This window comes from Natrix helvetica (genome assembly GCF_964273705.1).
Source record: "Natrix helvetica genome assembly, chromosome: 2".
Classification (NCBI taxonomy): Eukaryota; Metazoa; Chordata; class Lepidosauria; order Squamata; family Natricidae; genus Natrix; species Natrix helvetica.
In genome coordinates, this window is record NC_138552.1 from 291,339,843 (window position 1) to 291,361,303 (window position 21,461).

The following is a 21,461-nucleotide window of genomic DNA, read 5'->3' on the forward strand; positions in this document are numbered from 1 at the left end:
CCCAACATGACAGAGACGGACTAAAGAGGATAATCAGAACTGCAGAAAAAGCAATGGCTGCCAACCTGCCTTCCATTGAGGACCTGTACACCACAAGAGTCAAAAAGAGGGCTGTGAAAATATCTACAGATTCCTCGCATCCTGGACGTAAATTGTTCCAACTCCTACCTTCAAAACGACACTATAGGGCACTGCACACCAAGACAACTAGACACAAAGACAGTTTTTCCCCCCATGCCATTATTCTACTAAACAATTAATTCCCACAACTCTGTTATATTATCTACTAAGACTGTATTACTATTATTCTTCTCATCCTTCCTAGTATCTATCTCTCCCCACTTACGACTATAACTATGTTGCTTGTATCTTTACGGTTTATATTGTTTTATTTGTTTCCTAGTACGATTTGATTGCTTATTGGTAACCTATGACTATCCCCAAGTGTTGTATCTTATGATTCTTGATGAAGGCGTTTTATTTTCCTTTATGTACACTGAGAGCATCTGCACCAAAGACAAATTCCTTGTGAGTCCAACCACACCTGGCCAATAAAAAAATTCTATTCTGTTCTGTTCTATTTAATCTTTCCCACGGTGGCGCAGCTCTGAACGTAATAGCCAAACTGTACTGCATCCTGCTTACTGCTGTACAAGTATGCCTCAATTTACAACTATTCATTTTAGTGACCGTTTGAAATCAGGACGGCACTGGAAAAAGCAACTTATGACACAACCGTTGGCAGCATCCCCGTGTACTCACAGCTTGGGGTGGGGGCAGGGAAAGATTACCGGTAGTCTTCGACTTACAGCAGTTCATTTAGTGGCCGTTCAAAGTTACAACAGCAACGAAAAAAGTGACTTAGGGCCGTGTTTCACAGTTACGACCTTTGTAGCCGCCCCCCCCCCCCGATCACGTGATCCAAATTCAGGTGCTTGGCAACTGGTTCATACTTGCGACCATTGCAGTGTCCCAAGGTCACGGGATCCCCTTTTGCGACCTTCTGACAAGCAAAGTCTGTGGAGATACCAGTTTCACTTTAACAACCAGTTTACTAACTTATAAACTGCTGTGCTTCACTTCACAACTAGGGTCAGGTCCTAAAATGGGGCGAAACTCACTTAACCTATGTCTCACTTAACAACAGACATTTTGGGCTCAGTTGTGGAGGACATGGATCGAGGACTACCTGTATTAGGAGAATGAGGATTTTCTTTTGACACCCTCCTGTCTCCTTCTGCATTTTCTCCTCCAGGGGGCTGGAACAGCCATTGGGGAGCTGCCTCCATATTTCATGGCCAGGGCAGCCCGACTGTCCGGAGCCGAGCCGGACGACGAGGAGTATCAGGAATTTGAGGAGATGCTAGAACACGCACAAGGCGCACAGGTAAGGAATGCACGGCACAAAAGCACACCATAAACAGTGCGATGGCAGTGGTTCCTGGTGCACCTGACACATTGTTATTATTATTATTAATAATAATAATAATAATAACAACCACAGTGATACCATTGTCATCGGGGCACTTGATACCATGTCCAAGGATTTTATAAGTCCATTTGTCTTTAATCGAATCAGAATAGAGCTGGAAGGGACCTTAGAGGGCTTCTAGTCCAACCCTCACTGATTCTACACCAGTGATCACTGATTCTACACCAGTGATTCTACACCTTTTTGTCCTCGCATGCCGAAAGGTTGCGACACCCCCCCCATGTATATACCCATAATGCAATGCCCCTACAGCCCCCCCCCCCCCTGAACATGCGTGCATGACGCCCGCCCCCAGGCAGCTCGTTTTGGGCCTAGCAAGCCTCACTGAACCCTCCTGGGACCAAACACGGGGCCAAAAATAGGGCGCCGAGGGAAGCGCTGCACCCCCCTCCCCATGTTCCCCCCTCTTCACACTCATGTGAATATGACCCCCACATACATGCACACATGTCTCCCGCATGCGGGGCAGAGACCTGAAAATCAACTCCCACATGCGGGGAAGAGACCTGGAAATCATGTCTCCCACATGCGGGGAAGAGACCTGGAAATCATGTCTCCCACATGCGTGGAAGAGACCTGGAAATCATGTCTCCCACATGCGGGGAAGAGACCTGAGAATCAGCTGGCTGGCAGGAGGTGCGGTGGAGCTGAGCTGGGCGACAGCTCTCATGCCCACAGAGAGCGCTCTGCATGCTACCTGCTTAATTCCAGGTTGCTTCTCTCTTTGATCAGTTTCCAACCATTGTTTCTTGTCCTGCTTTTTGGTGCTTTGGAGAATAAGTTGATGCCCCTCTTTTTAGTGGCAGTATTCCTTCAAATACTGGAATACTGCTATCATGTACCCCCTAGTCCAGTGGTGGGTTCCTGATCCCATTCCAACCGGTACGGTTGGAACTGGCCCAGCGCTGTCCACAAGGACACGCGCAGCGTGTGCGTGTGTCTTAACGCCTCCGCGAGCCTCAGCGGAGCGTCGCACAGGAGCTGTACGTGCCGTACGCATGCGTGGAAGCGCAGAAGATGTAAAAGACCGGTAAGAAGTTCGGGCAGGCGAGCCCTCCGGACCACCGTACTGGAACATTATCCGATGCTCCGGGCTGGCTCTGGTCCGCCCGTACCGGTGCGTACCGTCTGCAACCCACCTCTGCCCTAGTCCTTCTTTTCTCTAGATTGGCCAAACCCAAATCCTGCAAGCGTTCTTTGTACATTTCAACGGTTGAATTGCCTTCAACTGGCTAAGACCTTGGAAGTGTCTTGTGGCGCAACTGTTAAAATGACCGGCCCATGAATGTAAATAAATGCTTAATGATAAGAATAATGGCCCTGATGTAATGGGGTTTCACATTGGAGAACAGGAGCCTGAGCTGGGCTGTTTTGGGTCCAGTTACACACTGATCTTTGTGTCTTCTTTTTTGGGGAAAATTGGGTTCTTGATTTCCTGCTGTCTCTGGAGAGAATCTCACCTTACTGGAAGCCACCCGAGATCTGTGAGCCAGAAAGCTCTCCCGATCAGTTAAATCTCACAGATCTGCTGGCCGGCCAGTCGCGTGCATTAATCCCCCAGCGAAGAAAGTTTGCATGTGCCCCTCGAGGAAGGCCAAGCCAGGGATTGCTTGAAGGGAGCCAAAGGCAGCTCCAGAGACAAGCCTGGCCTGATTATTGTGGGGTCAGCTCCCGGGCGGCTGTGCTCTCTGGCCATTGCTCCGTGTGGGGCAGTCAAGGATCTTTGTTGACTTTCTCCCAGTTGTCTCCCTTGAAGAAACACAGTTGGTGAAAGAGGTTAATTCACATCCTCAACTTCAAAGGGACTGAGGATTGCAGAGCGGTGGTTTATCCAGGGAGCCTGGACTTACTTGCTTACTTACTTACTCTCCCTCCCTCCCATCCTCCCTTCTTCCTTCTTTCTTTCTTTCCTTTCTTTTTCTTTCTTCCCTATCTCCTCAACATTCTCTTCTTCCTCACTCTGCATTCTTTCTGTCTCTCCCTTTTTCTTTCTTTCTATCTTTCTTTCTCTTTCCTTCTCTCTCTTTCTCTTCTCCCTCCCTCCCTGTTTCTTTCTCTCTTTCATGCTTTTTCACTTCTTCCTCTCTCTCCTCCTCTTTCTTTCTCTTCTCACTTCCTCCCTCCCTATTTCTTTCTTTCTTTCTCTCTCTTATTCTTTTTCACTTCTTCCTCTCTCTCCTCCTCTTTCTTTCTTTTTTCTCTTTCCTTCTCTCTCTTTCTCTTCTCACCTCCTCCTTCCCTATTTCTCTCTCTTTCTTTTATGCTTTTTCACTTCTTCCTCTTTCTCTCCTCTTTCTCTTTCCTTTTTCCTCTCTTCTCTCTCTCCATCTTTCTCTTCTTCTTCCCCACTAGTTCTTTCTCTCTTTGTTATTGCTCTCTTTCTTTCTCTTCTTCCTCTTTCCTTCCTTCCTTCGCTCCTTCCTCCTTTCTTTCTTTTTCCTTCTCTCTCTCTCCCATCTTTTTTTCTTTCCCTTTTTCCTCCCTACGTTCTTTCTCTCTCCTTCCTTCCTTCCTTCCTTCCCCCTTCTCTCTCTCTCTCTCTCTCTTTCTTTCCTTTCCCCTCTGAACATTTTGCTGATTGTGGTTAGTCTGGCCATCACATGGTTTCTTTGAAAATTCCCCCTCCCCTCCATTTCCAGTAAACTGTTTGAACAGAGATGACTCAGTATGAAACCAGCTTCCCTGTAACCACAGGACTTGTCAAAAGAATTTGTCAACGTGGACTGGGGTTAGGGAGGGGGGGAGGGTGTGTGTGCCTGTGTGTGTGTGTGTGTGTGTGTGTGTTTGTCACATCCAACTTCAGCTTCTGTCTCTTCTGGTTAATAATTACATCATAGGTTCCTAGGAATCACTTCCTGTCAAGGAGAAATGGAATGGGCAGTATTTGCAATGGGTTAAATGTCATTTAATGACGAATTCTGAGGTTAGAAGGGACCATAGGAGAGGCTCTTGAAAAGTTTTTTAAACTTGTGCCATTTGTGGAAACTCGCTCTCCTTTTTTTCCCCTCTTACTTTTTCTTCCTTTTGGAACAGATCTTTACTTCGGTCTTTGTGGGTTGCCCCAACAAAGAACACAAAGTCCATCAGCCACACCCTACCCAGTGTTACTTTTTAAAATCTTCAACCATGATAGGTGAACGGTTGGGAAAAGGGAATGGTTTAGCAGGCGGAACTCCCAGTTGATGGACTTGGCGGGAGCGATGCTAAGTTTCTGGGTAAATTTATTTGCATTTTTTTTTTTAGTATATATGAATCTTTTTTCCCCCCTGCCTTTTCACCTAGAGAAATTAAGGCAGCAAACATCGCGATAAGCTCTCATAAAATAACAATTAAAAGTAAATACTATTTAAAGGATAAAGAATATTCTAAATAGCATCAGGATTTTTTTTTTAAACAGGCAGCAGCAATACAATTCTTTTAACCGGATTCATCAACAAAGGCAGGCTTTGTGGATAGCAAATGATCAACCTAATAAAAAAAAAAAGACAAGTAATTTGGAGAAAATTGGCAAATTTCCTAACCAGGCTTCGGGGTGATTGTTCTTTAATTGTCAGTTAGGTTTCTAGCCTCTTGTACGTTGACTCTGGCTGGGGAATTCTGGGAGTTGAAGTCCACAAGTCTTAAAGTTGCCAAGTTTGGACACCCCTGCTCTAACTAAACTTAGAATGATTTTAAAAGGCATGGATTTATCTTCTGCATTTAATAATGGAAGAACATTGGGGACTAAGGGCCCTGGGAGAAATTTGCAACAAGAAGGAGCATGCTGACGAAAATTAAACCTGAAAACAGCCCTTCAGCCCAATTTCCCGTCTCTGGTGGGGTTGACACTTCGCTTTCAGCATTGCACATTAGGTGTTCCTAGCCAATCTTTCCTTCAGCCACAATGAAGCAAAAAAAAACCACATCAGGGTTTGATTCCTGTCCCGTCAAGCCATGGTTCAGAGAGCTGCTTTATTTTGATCGACTTCAGGCTGAGATTCATTTGGGAATGAATCCGCCAGCCAGAAGGATGTTCAGGCAGTATTCACACTGTCCGAATGTGTCTATGCGGGCACGTGGGTGTGCCGTTGCACAACCTGCCTATGGAAAGCGTGCCGGGCACACGGAACAAGTTACGTGCTTCGCTGGGAATGAGATTAGTTCAGAGTTACACGCTGGATGCTCCTGGGCTGTATGTAATTCTTCCCTCTTCTGGTTCTCGCTCAGGATAAAAAGCTACTCCAGTTGGCTTCTGAAATCTTTCTCAACACACACAACACACACACACACACACACACACACACACACACACACAGGCTTAATTCAGAGCCTCTCCCCATTGCCAGATAGACAGGACAATTTTGTTGCTTATTCCTCGCTTGTCGTCAGTGGCTTTCCTTAAAATAGTTTGCAAGCTGGCATCACAAAGACAGGGTTGGAAAAAACGATGGGGAAGCAGGCACCTCTTGTGGCCCGCCAGCAGAGCTGGCAGCAGTTTCGGACAGTGAGGAGGTTGGGGAGGAAGATGGGCCAGTCCTGGAGTCTGGGGAAGGCTCTGATGAGAGCTCTGTGTCGGAGGCAGAGATGGGGCCAGGGCCATATGCCAGTTATCAGCTGCCTTCAGAGTCAGACATCACTGAGGCAGACGAACAGCCGGAGCCTGTTCCCAGTGTGCGCATGCACAGAGCTGCCAGACAAAGGGAACAACAGCTAAAGAACAGGGGTCGACTTGGGAGTAAAGCCATAGGCGAATGGCCCCTCCCGTAGGGAATAAAAGAGGAGCCAAAGGGGAGTGGAGTTTGCAGGAGACAATTCGTTCGCTTAATTGGTTCGTGACTCTCCGAGACTCCTTGCCAAGTTTTGTAGATATCAGCCTGGCAGCTCTCCAAGCCAGAGAAGGTCTGTGACTGTAAATCATCCCTTAAAAGTCTTTGCTGGATGTGAATGAGCAGAATTCACACTAAATTAATAAAAGGATTTTTTTAATCGGGACCAAGGAGTTTGCTTCATGCTCTCGGGAAGCCTCGATCAGAATAGGACCATTTTGGAGAAACAGGAAGTGTCCTTCTGCGCTGCTCCCCTTCCCCTTCCCTTCCCAGGACAACGTCCTGATTTGGAGCCGAGGAGTGAATTCTCCCCCCCCTCCCCTCCGGTCATCCCTCCCTTTACTCTGTTCCTTCATTTTCCTTCTTTTCTTTATTGTTCACTCTCAATGGGTGGCCAACAAATGAACCGTCTGCATGTCGTACATTCCAGATTCCTGAGGGCATTCCTTTTAGGGTTTTTTTTTTGCTAAAATAGGCTTGGGTGGATCTGTCTTAACCCTTTCAGCTGTTGGGCCAAGAGAGGAGATCAGCTTGCCTGACTTTGCCTTGTGTTGCCTTCTAGTTTAATGAAAAGAAGGACCAGGGGTGACATGATAGCAGTGTTCCAATATCTCAGTGGTTGCCACAAAGACGAGGGAGTCAAGCTATTCTCCAAGGCACCAGAAGGCAGGACAAGAAGCAATGGATGGAAACTAAGGCAAGGAGAGAAGCAACCTAGGGCTAGGGAGTCTTGGAGTCTGGGGAAGGCTCTGATGAGGACTCTGTGTCGGAGACAGAGAGGGGGCCAAGGCCGTCTGACAGCTATCAGCTGCCTTCAGAGTCAGACATCAGTGAGGCAGACGAACAACTGGAGCCTGTTCCCAGTGTGCGCATGCGCAGAGTAGCCAGACAAAGGGAACAGCTAAAGAACAGGGGTATTCAGAACAATTAATCGTTGGAACAACTTGCCTCCAGAAGTTGATGGTGCTCCATCAATGGAGGTTTTTAAGAAGAGATGGTATAGAGTCTCCTGCCTGAGCAGTGGGTTGGACTAGAAGACCTCCAAGGTCCCTAATCAAGGTGAAGAAGAGCCTGGAGGCTAAACATATGAAAAATGGTTGCAGGAACTGGGCATGTCTAGTTTAATGAAAAGAAGGACTAGGGGAGACAGGATAGCAGTCTTCCAATATCTCAGGGGTTGCCACAAAGAAGAGAGAGTCAAACTATTCTCCAAGGCACCTGAGGGCAGGACAAGAAGCAATGGGTGGAAACTAAGGCAAGGAGAGAAGCAACCTAGAACGAAGGAGAAATACAACAATTAATCATTGGAACAACTTGCCTCCAGAAGTTGATGGTGCTCCATCAGTGGAGGTTTTTAAGAAGAGATTGGACAACCATTTGTCTGAAATAGTAGAGGGTTTCCTGGGTTGGACTGGAAGACCTCCAAGGTCCCTTCCAACTCTGTTATTCTGCTCTGTTATTTAAGAGAGTCTCTTGACCAAGATGTCCCTTGGCCCATGTCAAGAATCAACAGGCCAGCTTCTCCGAAAAGCCATCTTTGAAATCCCAACTGGCTGGAATTGGGGGATCCAGGCAACTTCCAGCAAATGAGGATGGGGGTTCCTTGGGGGGGGACGGTGTAGAAACACCTGAACAAGGAAGCGTGAACTTTTAATACAGGGAGTCCTCGACCTACGGCCACAATTGAGCCCCACATTTCCATTGCTAAGCAAGACCGTTGCTAAGGGAGTTGTGTCTCATTTTACAACCTTTCTTTGCCGCAGTCGTTAAGTCAGCCACTGCAGTTGTTAAGTTAGTAACCTGTTTGTTAAGTGAATCTGGCTCCCCCCCCCGCCCACCCCCGGTTGATTTTGCTCGTGAGAAGGCCGCAAGAGGGGATTGCGCGACCTCGGGACACCGCAACGGTCATAAATAACGGTTGCCAAGCTTTTTTTTGCGAATGCCGATCGCATGACCATGGGGATGCTACAACGGTCGTTAAGTGTGAAAAACTGCCCCCTTTTTTTCCAGCGCCGTTGTCACTTTGGACGGTCACTAAGTGAAGGGCCGTACGTCAATAGTTTAACTGTGCATCAGTTCAATTCAGTTTCAGCAAAAGAGGGGGGGGTTTGAAACTGAACCAGATCATAATTGAAGTTAAGCCGGTCCAAAGTCCGTAATAAAGATATTTGATCTGAAGTTAAGGCAGCATAAGTCTCTGGCCTACTTGGACGCAGCTGCTAAAACCTCATTGCCCAAACTTGCAGCTTATGCAGACGTCCCTGGTGTCTCTTTCAAGTTTTATCAGGCAAAATACTGTATTTGAAGTACTTTATCTTGTCCTTATCAGTCAAAAAAGCACACACACCCCCGGGAGCTTGCATCAGATCAATAACTAACTAAAAAGCCTCGTGTATTTACACGTACAAGCCTGCAAAGGGGAGAGCATGGAAGGAAAAAGGGAAGAACAGGGAAGAGGAAAGACAATGGAAAATGGGAATCCCTGGTTCTCCAAAAGTCTCGGGAGTTTTTCTTGTGACTATTGTAGTTGGGGCAGAGCGGAACAAAATTTCCCGTGATCTTGTTGAACAGCAGTTATCCATCAATGTACATAAAAATGGCTCTGTGTGTGTGTGTGTGTGTTTGTTCCGGCATAACTCTTGAACGCCTCGAGTAATTTCAACCAAACTTGGTATACACAGATGACTTACTCTCTGGAAAACAAATACTGTGGAGGAAGACACCCCTAACACCCCTGGGGGGTGAGGTGTTCTGTTATGATGCAGCCTGTTGTGCCTTCAAATGGCTTCTACCGTACTGCCGTAAAATGGCTTCTACTGTGCAGCGCAGTGGAGTTGCCATGGTAACGGCTCCACAGTACTCCACAAGGGGGCTCCCTCTAATAAGCGGGAAAATCCAATGTTAGAAATTATGTTTGATCTGGATATTTTCATCCTATAAATAAATACCCAAACAACACCGGGTTATCGGCTAGGTTTTTTTAAAAAAAAATTAACTGGCTTGTGGTTGTAGGGCTGGACCAAGAGCAGTGGTGGGTTGCAGGCGGTACGCCCCGGTATGGGCATACCGTAGCCTGCCCGAAACACCGGGTACTGTTCCAGTATGATGCTCCGGAGGGCCCACCCACCTGCCCGAGTTCCTTACCGTGATTTAAAGCTTTCCGTGCTTCCACGCACGGCATGTACAGCGCCTGCGCGACGCTCCGCCGAGCAGCTGGAGCGTCGCGGAGGCTTGCGGAAGCGTCGTTTGCAGCTACAATGCTTGCGTGCACCGCGCGCGTCCTTGGGGGTGACACCGGGCCGGTTGGATCCGGAACTCACCACTGACCTAGACTTACGACCACAACTGAGCCCAAAATTTCCATCGCTAATCGAGGCCATCACTAAGTGAATTTTGCCCCACTCTACAGGTGGTCCTCGACTTGCAACAGTTCGTTTGATGCACTGTTCGAAGTTACAACGGCAATGAAAACAGTGGCTTAGGACCATTTTTCACACTTGCATTATAGCTGGAGCTGAAGGGAACAAAATTTCCTGTAATCTTGTTGAACAGAGATTTTTTTTAAAAAAAAAAACACTTAATTGCAGACTTTGTAAAAAGGTTTGTATTGGTTTTATAGTCTTCAACGTGCATGTGGTTGTACGGGTATTCCTCAACTTATGACCACAATTGAGCCCAAAATTTCCATTGCTAATGAAGATGGTAACTAAGCGAATTTTTCCCCATCGTACGAACTTTATTGCCATTGATGTTAAGTGAATGTATTTCCAGTGTTAATTTAGTAACAGAGTTTTTAAGTGAATTTGGCTTCCCCGTTAACTTTTCTTGTCATAGAAGGGATCGCACAACCCCATGTGACACTGCAACCGTCATAACATACACACCAGTTGCCAAGCATCCAAATGTTGATCACGTGACTACGAGGATGGGGTAGCGGTCATAAGTGTTTAAAAAAACTCTATGGTCACTACAAAACAATACAATACAATACAATAGCAGAGTTGGAAGGGACCTTGGAGGTCTTCTAGTCCAACCCCCTGCCTAGGCAGGAAACCCTATACCATTTCAGACAAATGGCTATCCAACATCTTCTTAAAGACTTCCAGTGTTGGGGCATTCACAACCTCTGGAGGCAACTTCTGTTCCACTGATTAATTGTTCTCACTGTCAGGAAGTTTCTCCTCAGTTCTAAGTTGCTTCTCTCCTTGATTAGTTTCCACCCATTGCTTCTTGTTCTACCCTCAGGCGCCTTGGAGAATAGCTTGACTCTCTCTTCTTTGTGGCAACCCCTGAGATATTAGAAGACTGCTATCATGTCTCCCCTGGTCGTTCTTTTCATTAAACCAAACATACCCAGTTCCTGTAACCGTTCTTCATATGTTTTAGCCTCCAGTCCCCTCATCCTCTTTGTTGCTCTGCTCTTCACTCTTTCTAGATTCTCAAGTTCCACCATGGATCCCACATCACAAATGAACAAAGATTGTTTAATAAATTCAATACAATAGTAGAGTTGGAAGGGACCTTGGAGGTCTTCTAGTCCAACCCCCTGCCTAGGCAGGAAACCCTATACCGCTTCAGACAGATGGCTATCCAACATCTTCTTAAAGACTTCCAGTGTTGGGGCATTCACAACTTCTGGAGGCAAATTCTGTTCCACTGATTAATTGTTCTAACTGTCAGGAAGTTTCTCCTCAGTTCTAACTTGCTTCTCTCCTTGATTGCTTTCCACCCGTTGCTTCTTGTTCTACCCTCAGGTGCCTTGGAGAATAGTTTGACTCCCTCTTCTTCGTGGCAACCCCTGAGATGTCGGAAGACTGCTATCGTGTCTCCTCTAGTCCTTCTTTCTATTAAACTAGACATACCCAGTTCCTGCAACTGTTCTTCCTATGTTTTAGTCTCCAGTCCCCTAATCCTCTTTCTTGCTCTTCTCTGCACTCTTTCCAGAGTCTCCAGATCTTTTGTACATCATGGCGACCAAAACTGAATGCCGTATTCCAAGTGTGGCCTTACCAAGGCCTTATACAGTGGTATTAACCCTTCACGTGATCTTGATTCTATCCCTCTGTTGATGCAGCCTAGAACTGTGTTGGCTTTTTTGGCAGCTGCTGCACACGGCTGGCTCCCATTAAAATCAGAAAAAGCAATAAATCAAATTTTCCACCATGCTGTCGTGGAGGTCTGTTAGAACAGAACTTGACATTCGTTTTGTGTGATTTCACAGAGCCATTTCCTCCCTTTTTTTTTCTTTTTTTTTTCGTTCCCAACGTGTCGAAAAATTCAAATTACGGCCCGCACGCCGCAGTCCAGAAGTGCAAATTGCCTAAGTGAGTGGGGAGGGGCAGGGAGAGACACGACAACAACACGTTAGTCTCTTTTAGCCATTCCGAATTGTGTAACCTTGAAGTTCTGCAGCTGTGTTAATTTATTTCTACGATTTTAAAAGCGGCTCGGTTTTGCTTTTTTCCTGCTGGCTCGGTCTTTTTTAAGTTTCCCCCGCCAAGTTCTTCACTCTTTTCCTTTGAAATCCTGCTGGTAAGTTATCCCAGTCTGTGTGCTGAGTGCTGCATGCATGCACACCCGGGTGTGAGTCAGCTTGTCAGCCAAGGATCTGTCTCTTTCACGGGCTTTTTTTCCCAGCCAACCTGCGAGGGATGATGACTTAACAGGCGAGACAGTTGGTGGTAGAAGTGCTGAGTAATGGATGCGTAAGCCCTGTGTTCTTCCTCTTTCCCTCCCCTTCCTTCGACCGCTCCGGCTATCAGCAGAGTACAGAATGTTCCCTTTAAAACACTCACACACCTGTTGGCCCAGTGTGAAAGAAAAGGCAAGTTATCTGAAACTAGAGGTATTGTGTTAACCTTTGTTAGGCAAATCTGAAAAGCGGGAAGTGAAACTGCTTGCTCAGTTACACAGACACTCCTTTTAAAAATAGGTGTAAAGTTAATTTCTTTGAGGAGGTTCCCTCTATACCCCCCCCTCCTCCTCTAAGGTTAAGGCTTCAGACATTCAGATTTATGCGTGTTTTTTTTTCATCCAGATGGGAAGCTGAGTGGATCAGATGCTCCAAGGGCTTTTCTTAAGTTTTTTTCTGGCCCAACATAATGAACGCATAAAGTTGCCACCGATTTTCGCATTCACACATTGACCTGAGAGTAAACCCTGTTAAAATCAATGGGATTTACTTTTGGGGTTTTTTTATTTCTAAAAAGGGAATCCCGCAATGTTCTGTTCTGTTCCATTCTATTCTATGTTCTGTTCTGTTCTATTATATTATTCTATTCTTTGTTCTATTCTATTCTACTATATTCTATTCTCTATTCTGTCTCTGTTCTATTCTATTGTACTATATTCTCTATTCTATTTTATTCTACTATATTATATTATATTATATTCTACTATATTCTAATTCTAATTCTATTCTATTCTATTCCACTATATTATACCGTGTTTCCCCCAAAATAAGACAGGGTCTTATTTTCTTTTGACCCCTGAAATAAGCCCTTGGCTTTATTTTCGGGGAGGTCTTATTATTTTTGAGGTGCAGGGGGCGGTGAGCGTGGTCACCTCATGGCTGCTATTTATTTTCAGGGAGGGCTTATTTTTGGGAGGGCTTATTTTAGTACATGTGCTTAAAAGCCCGATTGGGCTTATTATCCGGGCAGGTCTTATTTTTGGGGAAACAGGGTATTCTATTCTATATTCTATTCTATATTCTATTCTACTATATTATATTCTCTATTCTACTATATTCTAATCTCTATTCTATTCCATTCGGTATTCTATTCTACCATATTCTATTCTATATTTTGTTCTTTTCTATTCTATTCTTTATTATTGTTTTATTTGTAGTCTTCGGCTTACAACATTTTATTTAGCGGCACTGAGAAAAGTGACTTATGACCGTTTTTCACACTTGCAACCTTTGCAGCATCCCCATGGTCATGTGATCGAAATTCAAACCCTTGGCAACTGGGATATATTTACGACGGTTGCAGTGTCCTGGGGTCACGTGATCCCCTTTTACAACTGTGGCAAGGAAGATGAAAAAATAAGACAAAACCCAGTGAACAAATGTCTCACTTAGCAACAGAAACGTTGGGCTCAACTGTGGTCATAAGTCGAGGACTGCCTGTATTTGTAAAATGTATTGACCACTCATTTTGAAACCAGAAGACAGTAACTAACTTCTAGTGCCACCTTAGGCATGAAAGTCAGCTGGGTGACTTTGGGCCAATCACCAGGAGACAGTGAGTTCTAGCTCCACTTTAGGTATGAAAGCCAGTTTGGTGACTTTGGGTCAATTGCCAAGAGACAGTGAGTTCTAGTCCCGTTTAGGCACAAAAGTCAATTGGGTGACTTTGGGCCAATCACCAGGAGACAGTGTGTTCTAATCCTGCCTTTGAGCCAATCACCAGGAGACAGTGAGTTCTAGTTCCACTTTAGGTATGAAAGCCAGTTTGGTGACTTTGGGTCAATTGCTAAGAGACAGTGAGTTCTAGTCCCGTTTAGGCTCGAAAGTCAATTGGGTGACTTTGGGCCAATCACCAGGAGACAGTGTGTTCTAATCCTGCCTTTGGGCCAATCACCAGGAGACAGTGAGTTCTAGTTCCACTTTAAGTATGAAAGCCAGTTTGGTGACTTTGAGTCAATCACCAGGAGATGGTGAGTTCTAGTCCCGCCTTAGCCCTAAAAGCTGACTGGGTATCTTTGGACCAATCTCTCCCTGTCTCAGCCCAACCCACCTCCCATGGTGGTTGTTATGGGGAAAATAAGAGGTAGGAGCAGCATTAGGTATGTTCGCTGCCTTGGGTTATTTATAAAAAATAATAAAGGTGGTATTTTTTTAAAAAAAATCTAATAATAATAATAAAGCATAGAAGATGTGGATCTGTGTGGGCCACAAAACGCTCTCGTTTGGCACGCCATAAATCATGCAGTTGCAGATTTCCACGGGATATTAGTCACAATGGAGCAATGTCGTCTCTTAGACAAGCTGGGGCCGTGCCCAGCTTGACAGAACAACCCAGGGTATAAATCTCGAGGTGGAACAATCAAGATGTAATTCATAAAGTTTGGCCTAGAGACCTCACTGCTGGGGAAAGAAATCAAATAAAAGAGGAGTCTAGGGTTTAACCCAAAAAGCAAGTATTTCCAGCCATTCCCATTTTCCCACAATTACTGAAATTCCCTTGAAGAGATTTCTTCAATCATATATATATATATATATATATGTGTGTGTGTGTGTGTGTGTGTGTGTGTGTGTGTGTGTGTGTGTGGTATGCAGTTGACTAACTCTGCAAATAAATACTGTGGGGGTAGGACACCCCTAACAACCCTCGGGGTGTGTGTTCTGTTAAGATACAGCCTGTTGTGCCTTCAAATGGCTTCTACTGTACTGCTGTAAAATGGCTTCTACTATACAGCACAGTGGAGTTGCCATTGTAATGGCTTCATAGTACTCCATATGAGCTCCCTCTGGCAAGGGGGAAAATCCAACATCATAAATTACGTTTGGTCCGGACATTTGTGAATGTCTAATACTGAATTGGGATAAACAAAATACTCAGGCAACGCTGGGTTAACAGCTAGTTTTAAATATATGTATTTAATACACATAATCTTCTATGTGTGACCCCCAACCGAGCCTAGAGTTTATGTTGCTACGCAAGACTGTTTTCAGTGTACTTGAAACTTCAGACAGTCACTAAATGAACAGTTGTAAGTCGAGGACTATTTGTATCGGTCTATATTTGATTTTCCTTTGCAATTGCTTTTTCTTTGTAGCAAAAGGGGCTTGAGGAAATGCATGGATTCTTTAGAACACGAGGTAAAAAAATAACCATATTACAGATTTGGGAAGAGTGATAATGTTGGTAGTTGGTTCTCAAATTTTTGAAAAAAAAAGTTCAAACGAAATGCACAGGTACAGTATAGGTGGTACCTTGCTCAATATTAGTAACTGTGAGAGGGATCTTGGAGTCCTAGTGGACAACCATTTAAATAGGAGCCAGCCGTGGGCAGCAGCTGCCAAAAAAGCCAACACAGTTCTAGGCTGCATCAACAGAGGGATAGAATCAAGATCACGTGAAGTGTTGATGCCGCTTTATAATGTCTTGGTAAGGCCACACTTGGAATACTGCATTCAGTTCTGGTCACCACGATGTAGAAAAGATGTGGAGACTCTAGAAAGAGTGCAGAGAAGAGCAACAAAGAGGATTAGGGGACTGGAGACTAAAACATATGAAGAACGGTTGCAGGAACTGGGTATGTTTAGCTTAAGAGAAAGAAGGACTAGGGGAGACATGATAGCAGTCTTCCAATATCCCAGAGGTTGCCACAAAGAAGAGGGAGTCAAGCTATTCTCCAAGGCACCTGAGGGTAGAACAAGAAGCAATGGGTGGAAACTAATCAAGGAGAGAAGCAACTTAGAACTGAGGAGAAACTTCCTGACTGTGAGAACAATTAACCAGTGGAACAGAAGTTGCCTCCAGAAGTTGTGAATGCCCCAACACTGGAAGTCTTTAAGAAGATGTTGGATAGCCATCTGTCTGAAAGGGTATAGGGTTTCCTGCTTAGGCAGGGGGTTGGACTAGAAGACCTCCAAGGTCCCTTCCAACTTTGCTATTGTATTGTACTGTACTTTAAAAAACATTTTATTTCTACCCAAATGAATAAAAGAAAAAAATGGAGTCCCGAGAAGTGTGAAGGGAAGGAGAAAAATGGGTTGCGGCAAAACGGGTTGGGAAAATTAGCAGAAAGCCTGCAGCACAAGCACTACTTAGCAGACTTGTTCCACATGGAGGTGTTATTACAAAGAAAGAGCAGCAAAAACGGAAAATTCGTTTTTTTCCCCTAAGCTTTAGGACGGGTGTGCAAACTTGGCAACTTTAAGACTTGTGGACTTCAACTCCCAGAATTCCCTGCTGGCTGGGGAATTCTGGGAGTTGAAGTCCACAAGTCTTAAAGTTGCCAAGTTTGGACACCCCTGCTTTAGGACAACGATAGCTAACCTTTTTGTCGTCGTGTCCCAAAACCGCACAACGTGTGCGCGACAACGTGCGTATGTGTTGCCCACACCCATAATGCAATGCGTGCACAACACGCAAGGTGTGTGCCCCGGCGCTCTGCGCATGTGCGTGTGACCCCCCCCTCACACCTCATTTTTGGGCGCGAGGGCATCCCCGAAGCCTCCTGACCAAAAACGCTCCCCCCTCGCGCACACGTCTCCCGCAGGCATACCGCCCCGTGCATGCACAGCAGAGATCCGAAAATCAGCTGGGCAATAGGAGGTGCAGGTGCATGCGTGGTGGAACTGACCTGGGGCGATGGCTCGCGTACCCGCAGAGAGGTCGCGCGTGTGCTATAAGTTCGCCATCACGGCTCCAGGAGGCAGTGAAAAGAATCCAAAGAGTAGCATGTGAAAGTAGAAGAGTTAGATACGGGGATAACATTTTTCACACTCTGTTTTTTTTCAATGAATTGGGCACTCCTGTTTCTGTCTTGTGCTTCGAGCTTTCCCTACTCACCTCCAAAACAATTAGTCTAGCTTTGTTGAAAGTTAAAAAGCCTCTTTCCCAAATCCTCAAAATTCCCTTCCTTCGCTTATTCATGTTCTTCGTTCATGCCTTCCCTCCTCGCTGATATTCTTCTTCTATAAATTGAGACGCATGTGAAACCTCACCTAGTCATATAAATCTTACTTTGAATTGTATTTAGATTCCCTTGCGTAAATATTTGTCAAATTTGTGAAGTCACCCAAACCTACAGAAACTCTTTATGTCCGGACTGAGAAGGCTACACTGAGGCAGAAACTTGGAGAAACTCAAGTCTTTTTGGTCTGATGTATGCTATAGTGGCTCAGTTATACAGAATACAAAATAACAAGAGTTGGAAGGGACCTCGGAGGTCCGCTAGTCCAACCCCCTGTTCAAGCAGGAGATGCTATACTAGGGGTGTCAAACTCAAGGCCCGGGGGACAGATCCTGCCCGGGGGATGCTTAGATCTGGCCCACACAACTCTGATGTAGCCCTCAGTGAAATCGAATTTGACACCTCTGCACCATACCAGACAAATGACTGTCCAATCTCTTCTTAAAACCCTCCAGTGACGAAGAAGCACCCACAACTTCTGAAAGCACGGTGTTCCACTTATGAATTCCTTAGTTGATGGACAGTGTCTAGAGAGACTCAGGCTGAAGTTTCCTCATAGCCATAAAGGTTCTGTGGAATCACCTAGGTTCAATTAGTATCTGTCAGCACAGCCTAACTCCGTGATGGCGAACCTATGGCACGGGTGCCACAGGTGGCACGCAGAACCATTTGTTAGGGCACGTGAGGCATTACCCTGTCAGCTTAAGTGTGCATGCATGCGCTGGCCAGCTGACTTCGGCTTTCTTGTGAGGCTGATTTTCACCCTCCAGAGGCTTCCCATTCACCTGTTTGCTAGAGAAAGTCCAAGAGATGACACTAAAATACAATAAAACATCATGATGATAATTAAACAAACAATTCATGATTAAATGGAGCATAAAACAAACAAGCCTCCTGAAGGCTCCGGAGGACAAAAAACAGCACTGCGGCCAAACTGGAAGTCCATTCCTGAACTTCTAGTTTGCCCATAGGGCTGGTTTTTTGCTTTCCGGAGTCTTCAGGGAAGCTCCTGAAGCCTCCGGGGGGTGGGGCAGGGGGCTATTTTTGCCCTCCCTAGACTCTTGGAAAGCCTCTGGAGGCTGGGGAGGGCGAAAAAAGCACGAAAAGCGCTGGGTGGGCGCTGGTTGCATGTGCATGCATGCAGAGGGGGGAAGAGTGCGCATGTGTGGCACGCCCACGCATGACCCCCTCCTGCGCTCCTCCCGCTTTTGGGACGCGAGCCAAAAAAGGTTCGCCATCACTGGCCTAACTCATTGATTGATGGTTGGGTGTGTGTGTGTGTGTGTGTGTGTGTCCAATACAGGCTAATATTTATAGCACAGGGTTGAACTGTGGAGTCCTTAGAGCTCTCTGACCTTGCTTGTTTTGCAGATGTTTCATGACCCAACTAAGTAACATCATCAGTGCTAGAAAGGGGTGAAGTTTGCTCTCTCTTTTTATAGTAGTGGCTTGCCTTGTCTGTGATGGTGGGTGTGGTTTGGGTCACTGCTTGGTTAGGCTGTGGTTTATTGTTTGATTGTCTGAGTTTGGTGGTTCCTTGATTGGGGTGTTGTTTATTGCTTGATTGTTGGTCCAGGTATTAATCTTGATATTAGTCTCTGCTTGATTGCTGGTAAAGTGGTGACAGGGCAAGTATATAAAGAGAGAGCAAACCCCGTTCCCTTCTAGCACTGATGATGTTACCTAGTTGGGCATTGAAACGTCTGCAAAAAAACCCAGCCAAGCTCAGAGAGCATCCAGGATCCCACATAAAGAAGATCCTTCTTGTCTTGCATGTCAAAATTCCTGCCTAAAATACATTGCCCAGTATTTTGCAGATACATACTGTTCAATTTATTAAGAAAATCCTTTTTATATAATTTAAAAGCTGTTTCCAGTCCGTTCCTAAGCATAGCACTAACCATCATCAGCCAACTATGGTAATAAAGTATGATTTATTACCTGTAACAAGACAATTGCAAGGACAACAAGACTAAGTCAAGTTCACACCACCAAATTCCTCTTGTTTATTTGAAATTTCATATCCATCTGGAAAAAAATCTTCCCTTAGGAAATTTCTAGCAGCAAAATACATCCTAATCTCTCTCCTGGAATTCCTTCCCCTCAAATAGAAAGTCAATTGCGTTAGAAACTACCTTGAAAGATCTAATTTAAAATATAACGAGCTTACCTCTTTTTAAAATTTTAGTAGGGAGCAGTTTTCATTTGAATTTTGTCCTTTTATTAAACCATTACACTAATTAGAGAATATCACTTTTTATGGATTGTAAAATGTGTGAGCTGTATCGCTTTTATGGATTGTAAAAGGTGAGCTTTGCGAATTGCCTATTATTTCAATAAACTTTTTAGTTTTCACACTATTCCCAGCACTGTTTTTTTTTATAAAAAAATCTGATGATTAATCCAGTGAAGTAATAACTAATCATTTAAAAATTCCCGGTTGGTATAGCATTAGAAGCAGGAAGTCCTTCCTAAATCCCACAAGAGTCATGCTTTTAATAGGAATAGTCTTGAGCAAAAATAATAATATTCTTACAATAAAGAAAATGATTCACGATAACTGAGAAGACAGGAGAAGAAAACCTATAATCTTTAATTGGGGGAAAGTTATTTTTTGCCCGTAAGTAATTTTGAAATATTCATGTACATATATGTATATATATTATTTAATCTCTTGTCTCTTTGAATGAGATTTTAAAAGTTCTAAAAATTGTCCGGTGGCATTTGAGAACTGAAATCGTGCTTTTTAAAAAAAAAATAGGCGCAAAAGAGTTATCTTGCTTTGTTTTTTTTTAACTGTTAATTTCAAAAAAGATAAAATCAGAATTAGACGGCGGTTAGTTTTTTAAAAAAAAAGTAGTCAGAAAAGTGAACTTGAAACTTTAAAAAAAATCTTGAAGCAAGATGTTAAAGTTTATTCATAACTATTTATTTACTAGATACTATCTGCTTTGCGGATGTTATAATCTCTTTGCATTCTGGTTTTTAATCACACTAGCAGTTGTTTCTGTTGTTGTGTATCATTTTTTAAAATCATCTTTGAGACAATTAAGGTGTAATATAAAAAAGAATCTTTTTTGACATTAACAGCTCTTACAGTGCAGTAAATCACTTTGCTAGAAATTAGCTCGAAAACTTTATATGGTAATTCCTTTTAAGATATTGTTTAAAAAATAATAAAAGTAACAAAGACAAATAATAAAGTATAAATAATATATTTATTGTAAAATATATATTTCTGAAAGTTACATTTTTAAATTTTTGATTGTTTAATTAAATTTGGCATATCAGGATTTCCAAAATGAAACGCATGTGCCCGTTTTTTAATTCATTTTAATAAATTTCCACAAGTCTTAATTTGTTCTGAGATCCATAATATTGAATAATATACCTAGTATTTTTTTCCTTAAAACGAGATAAACCTAAGTTTGCAATGCTTTCTATTTTCCTTTCCTCAAATCCTCATTTTCTTTTAAAGACAAGTAGAGCTCTCTTATTACAATTTTCCATTTTTTCACCCAAGAATGGTTAAGTGGGGTAAAAGAAAGAGGTTCAGACAGGTTTGCAAATTACATCCAATTATTTGTGTTTTAAAATTCAGTACACTTGGATTTTATTTTTATTTTTTTTACCATCGGACCAAGAATGCCTTTCATTTACAATTAAATTATAAATATCACAATAACCCACAGGCCTTATGAAACAGTCTTGGCAAAATAGGAACTGAAAACATGAATGGTCAAATCTAGCATTGTAAAAGGGACATTATGGGAAAATTTCTTATGAAAGACCCTGATCGTAAGAAATATTTTCTTCTTCACTTCTCTTTTCTTCTTCTACTTTTAAAAATAGGACTCCTTTTCAGGTAAACCGAAATCCATTCACCAATTTCCTTTCTTTCTTACTTCCTTTTTTACTTATTCTTTCTTTCTTTCTTTCTTTCTTTCTTTCTTTCTTTCTTTCTTTCTTTCTTTCTTTCTTTCTTTCTTTCTTTCTTTCATAAATCAGTTGTCCATTAATTATTTGCTTGCATGAAAATTTTGCCTATTTTCTCTCTCTTTCTTTCTTTCCCCCTCTCTGTCTTCTTTTTTCCTCCTCTCTATTATCTTCTTTCTTCCTTTCTTTTCTCATCAAGAAGTTCCAATTTAAAAACATCAGGTCTGATATTAAATCCAGACTCTGATTATAAATTTTAAATAGCGGGGGGGAGGGGGGAATGTCCTGCAATTGTTAATCCAGTTTCAACCATCATTAATTTGGGAAATGATAGATGCGCAGTTAACTCTAGCATAGGTAAATTTCTGCATCAAAATGTTTTTCCTTAGCAGGCCTCAAATTGCCTTCTTGTATTTCTAAATGTCGGTATTTAATTTAAAGCAAAACATTTTATTTGGAGGAAGGTTAGATGTGCTATTGACTGCATCTTTCTAGGGAGTTTGTTGTTGTTTTTAACTGGCATCCTTTGGTGAGAAAGGTAGGATAATGGATTACACCATCTGGAAACCATTAGTAAT

General features: G+C 43.6%; 1 protein-coding gene across 1 annotated transcript in view; it reads left to right on the forward strand.

Annotated features, from left to right (window-relative positions):
• Positions 1 to 21,461, forward strand: part of VMP1 (vacuole membrane protein 1) — a 168,263-nt gene that overhangs the window by 101,917 nt on the left and 44,885 nt on the right. Inside the window, exon 7 of the mRNA XM_081945481.1 lies at positions 1,256 to 1,387. Within this exon, the coding sequence (XP_081801607.1) occupies positions 1,256 to 1,387 (132 nt within the window). The remainder of the gene's footprint in view (positions 1 to 1,255; positions 1,388 to 21,461) is intronic.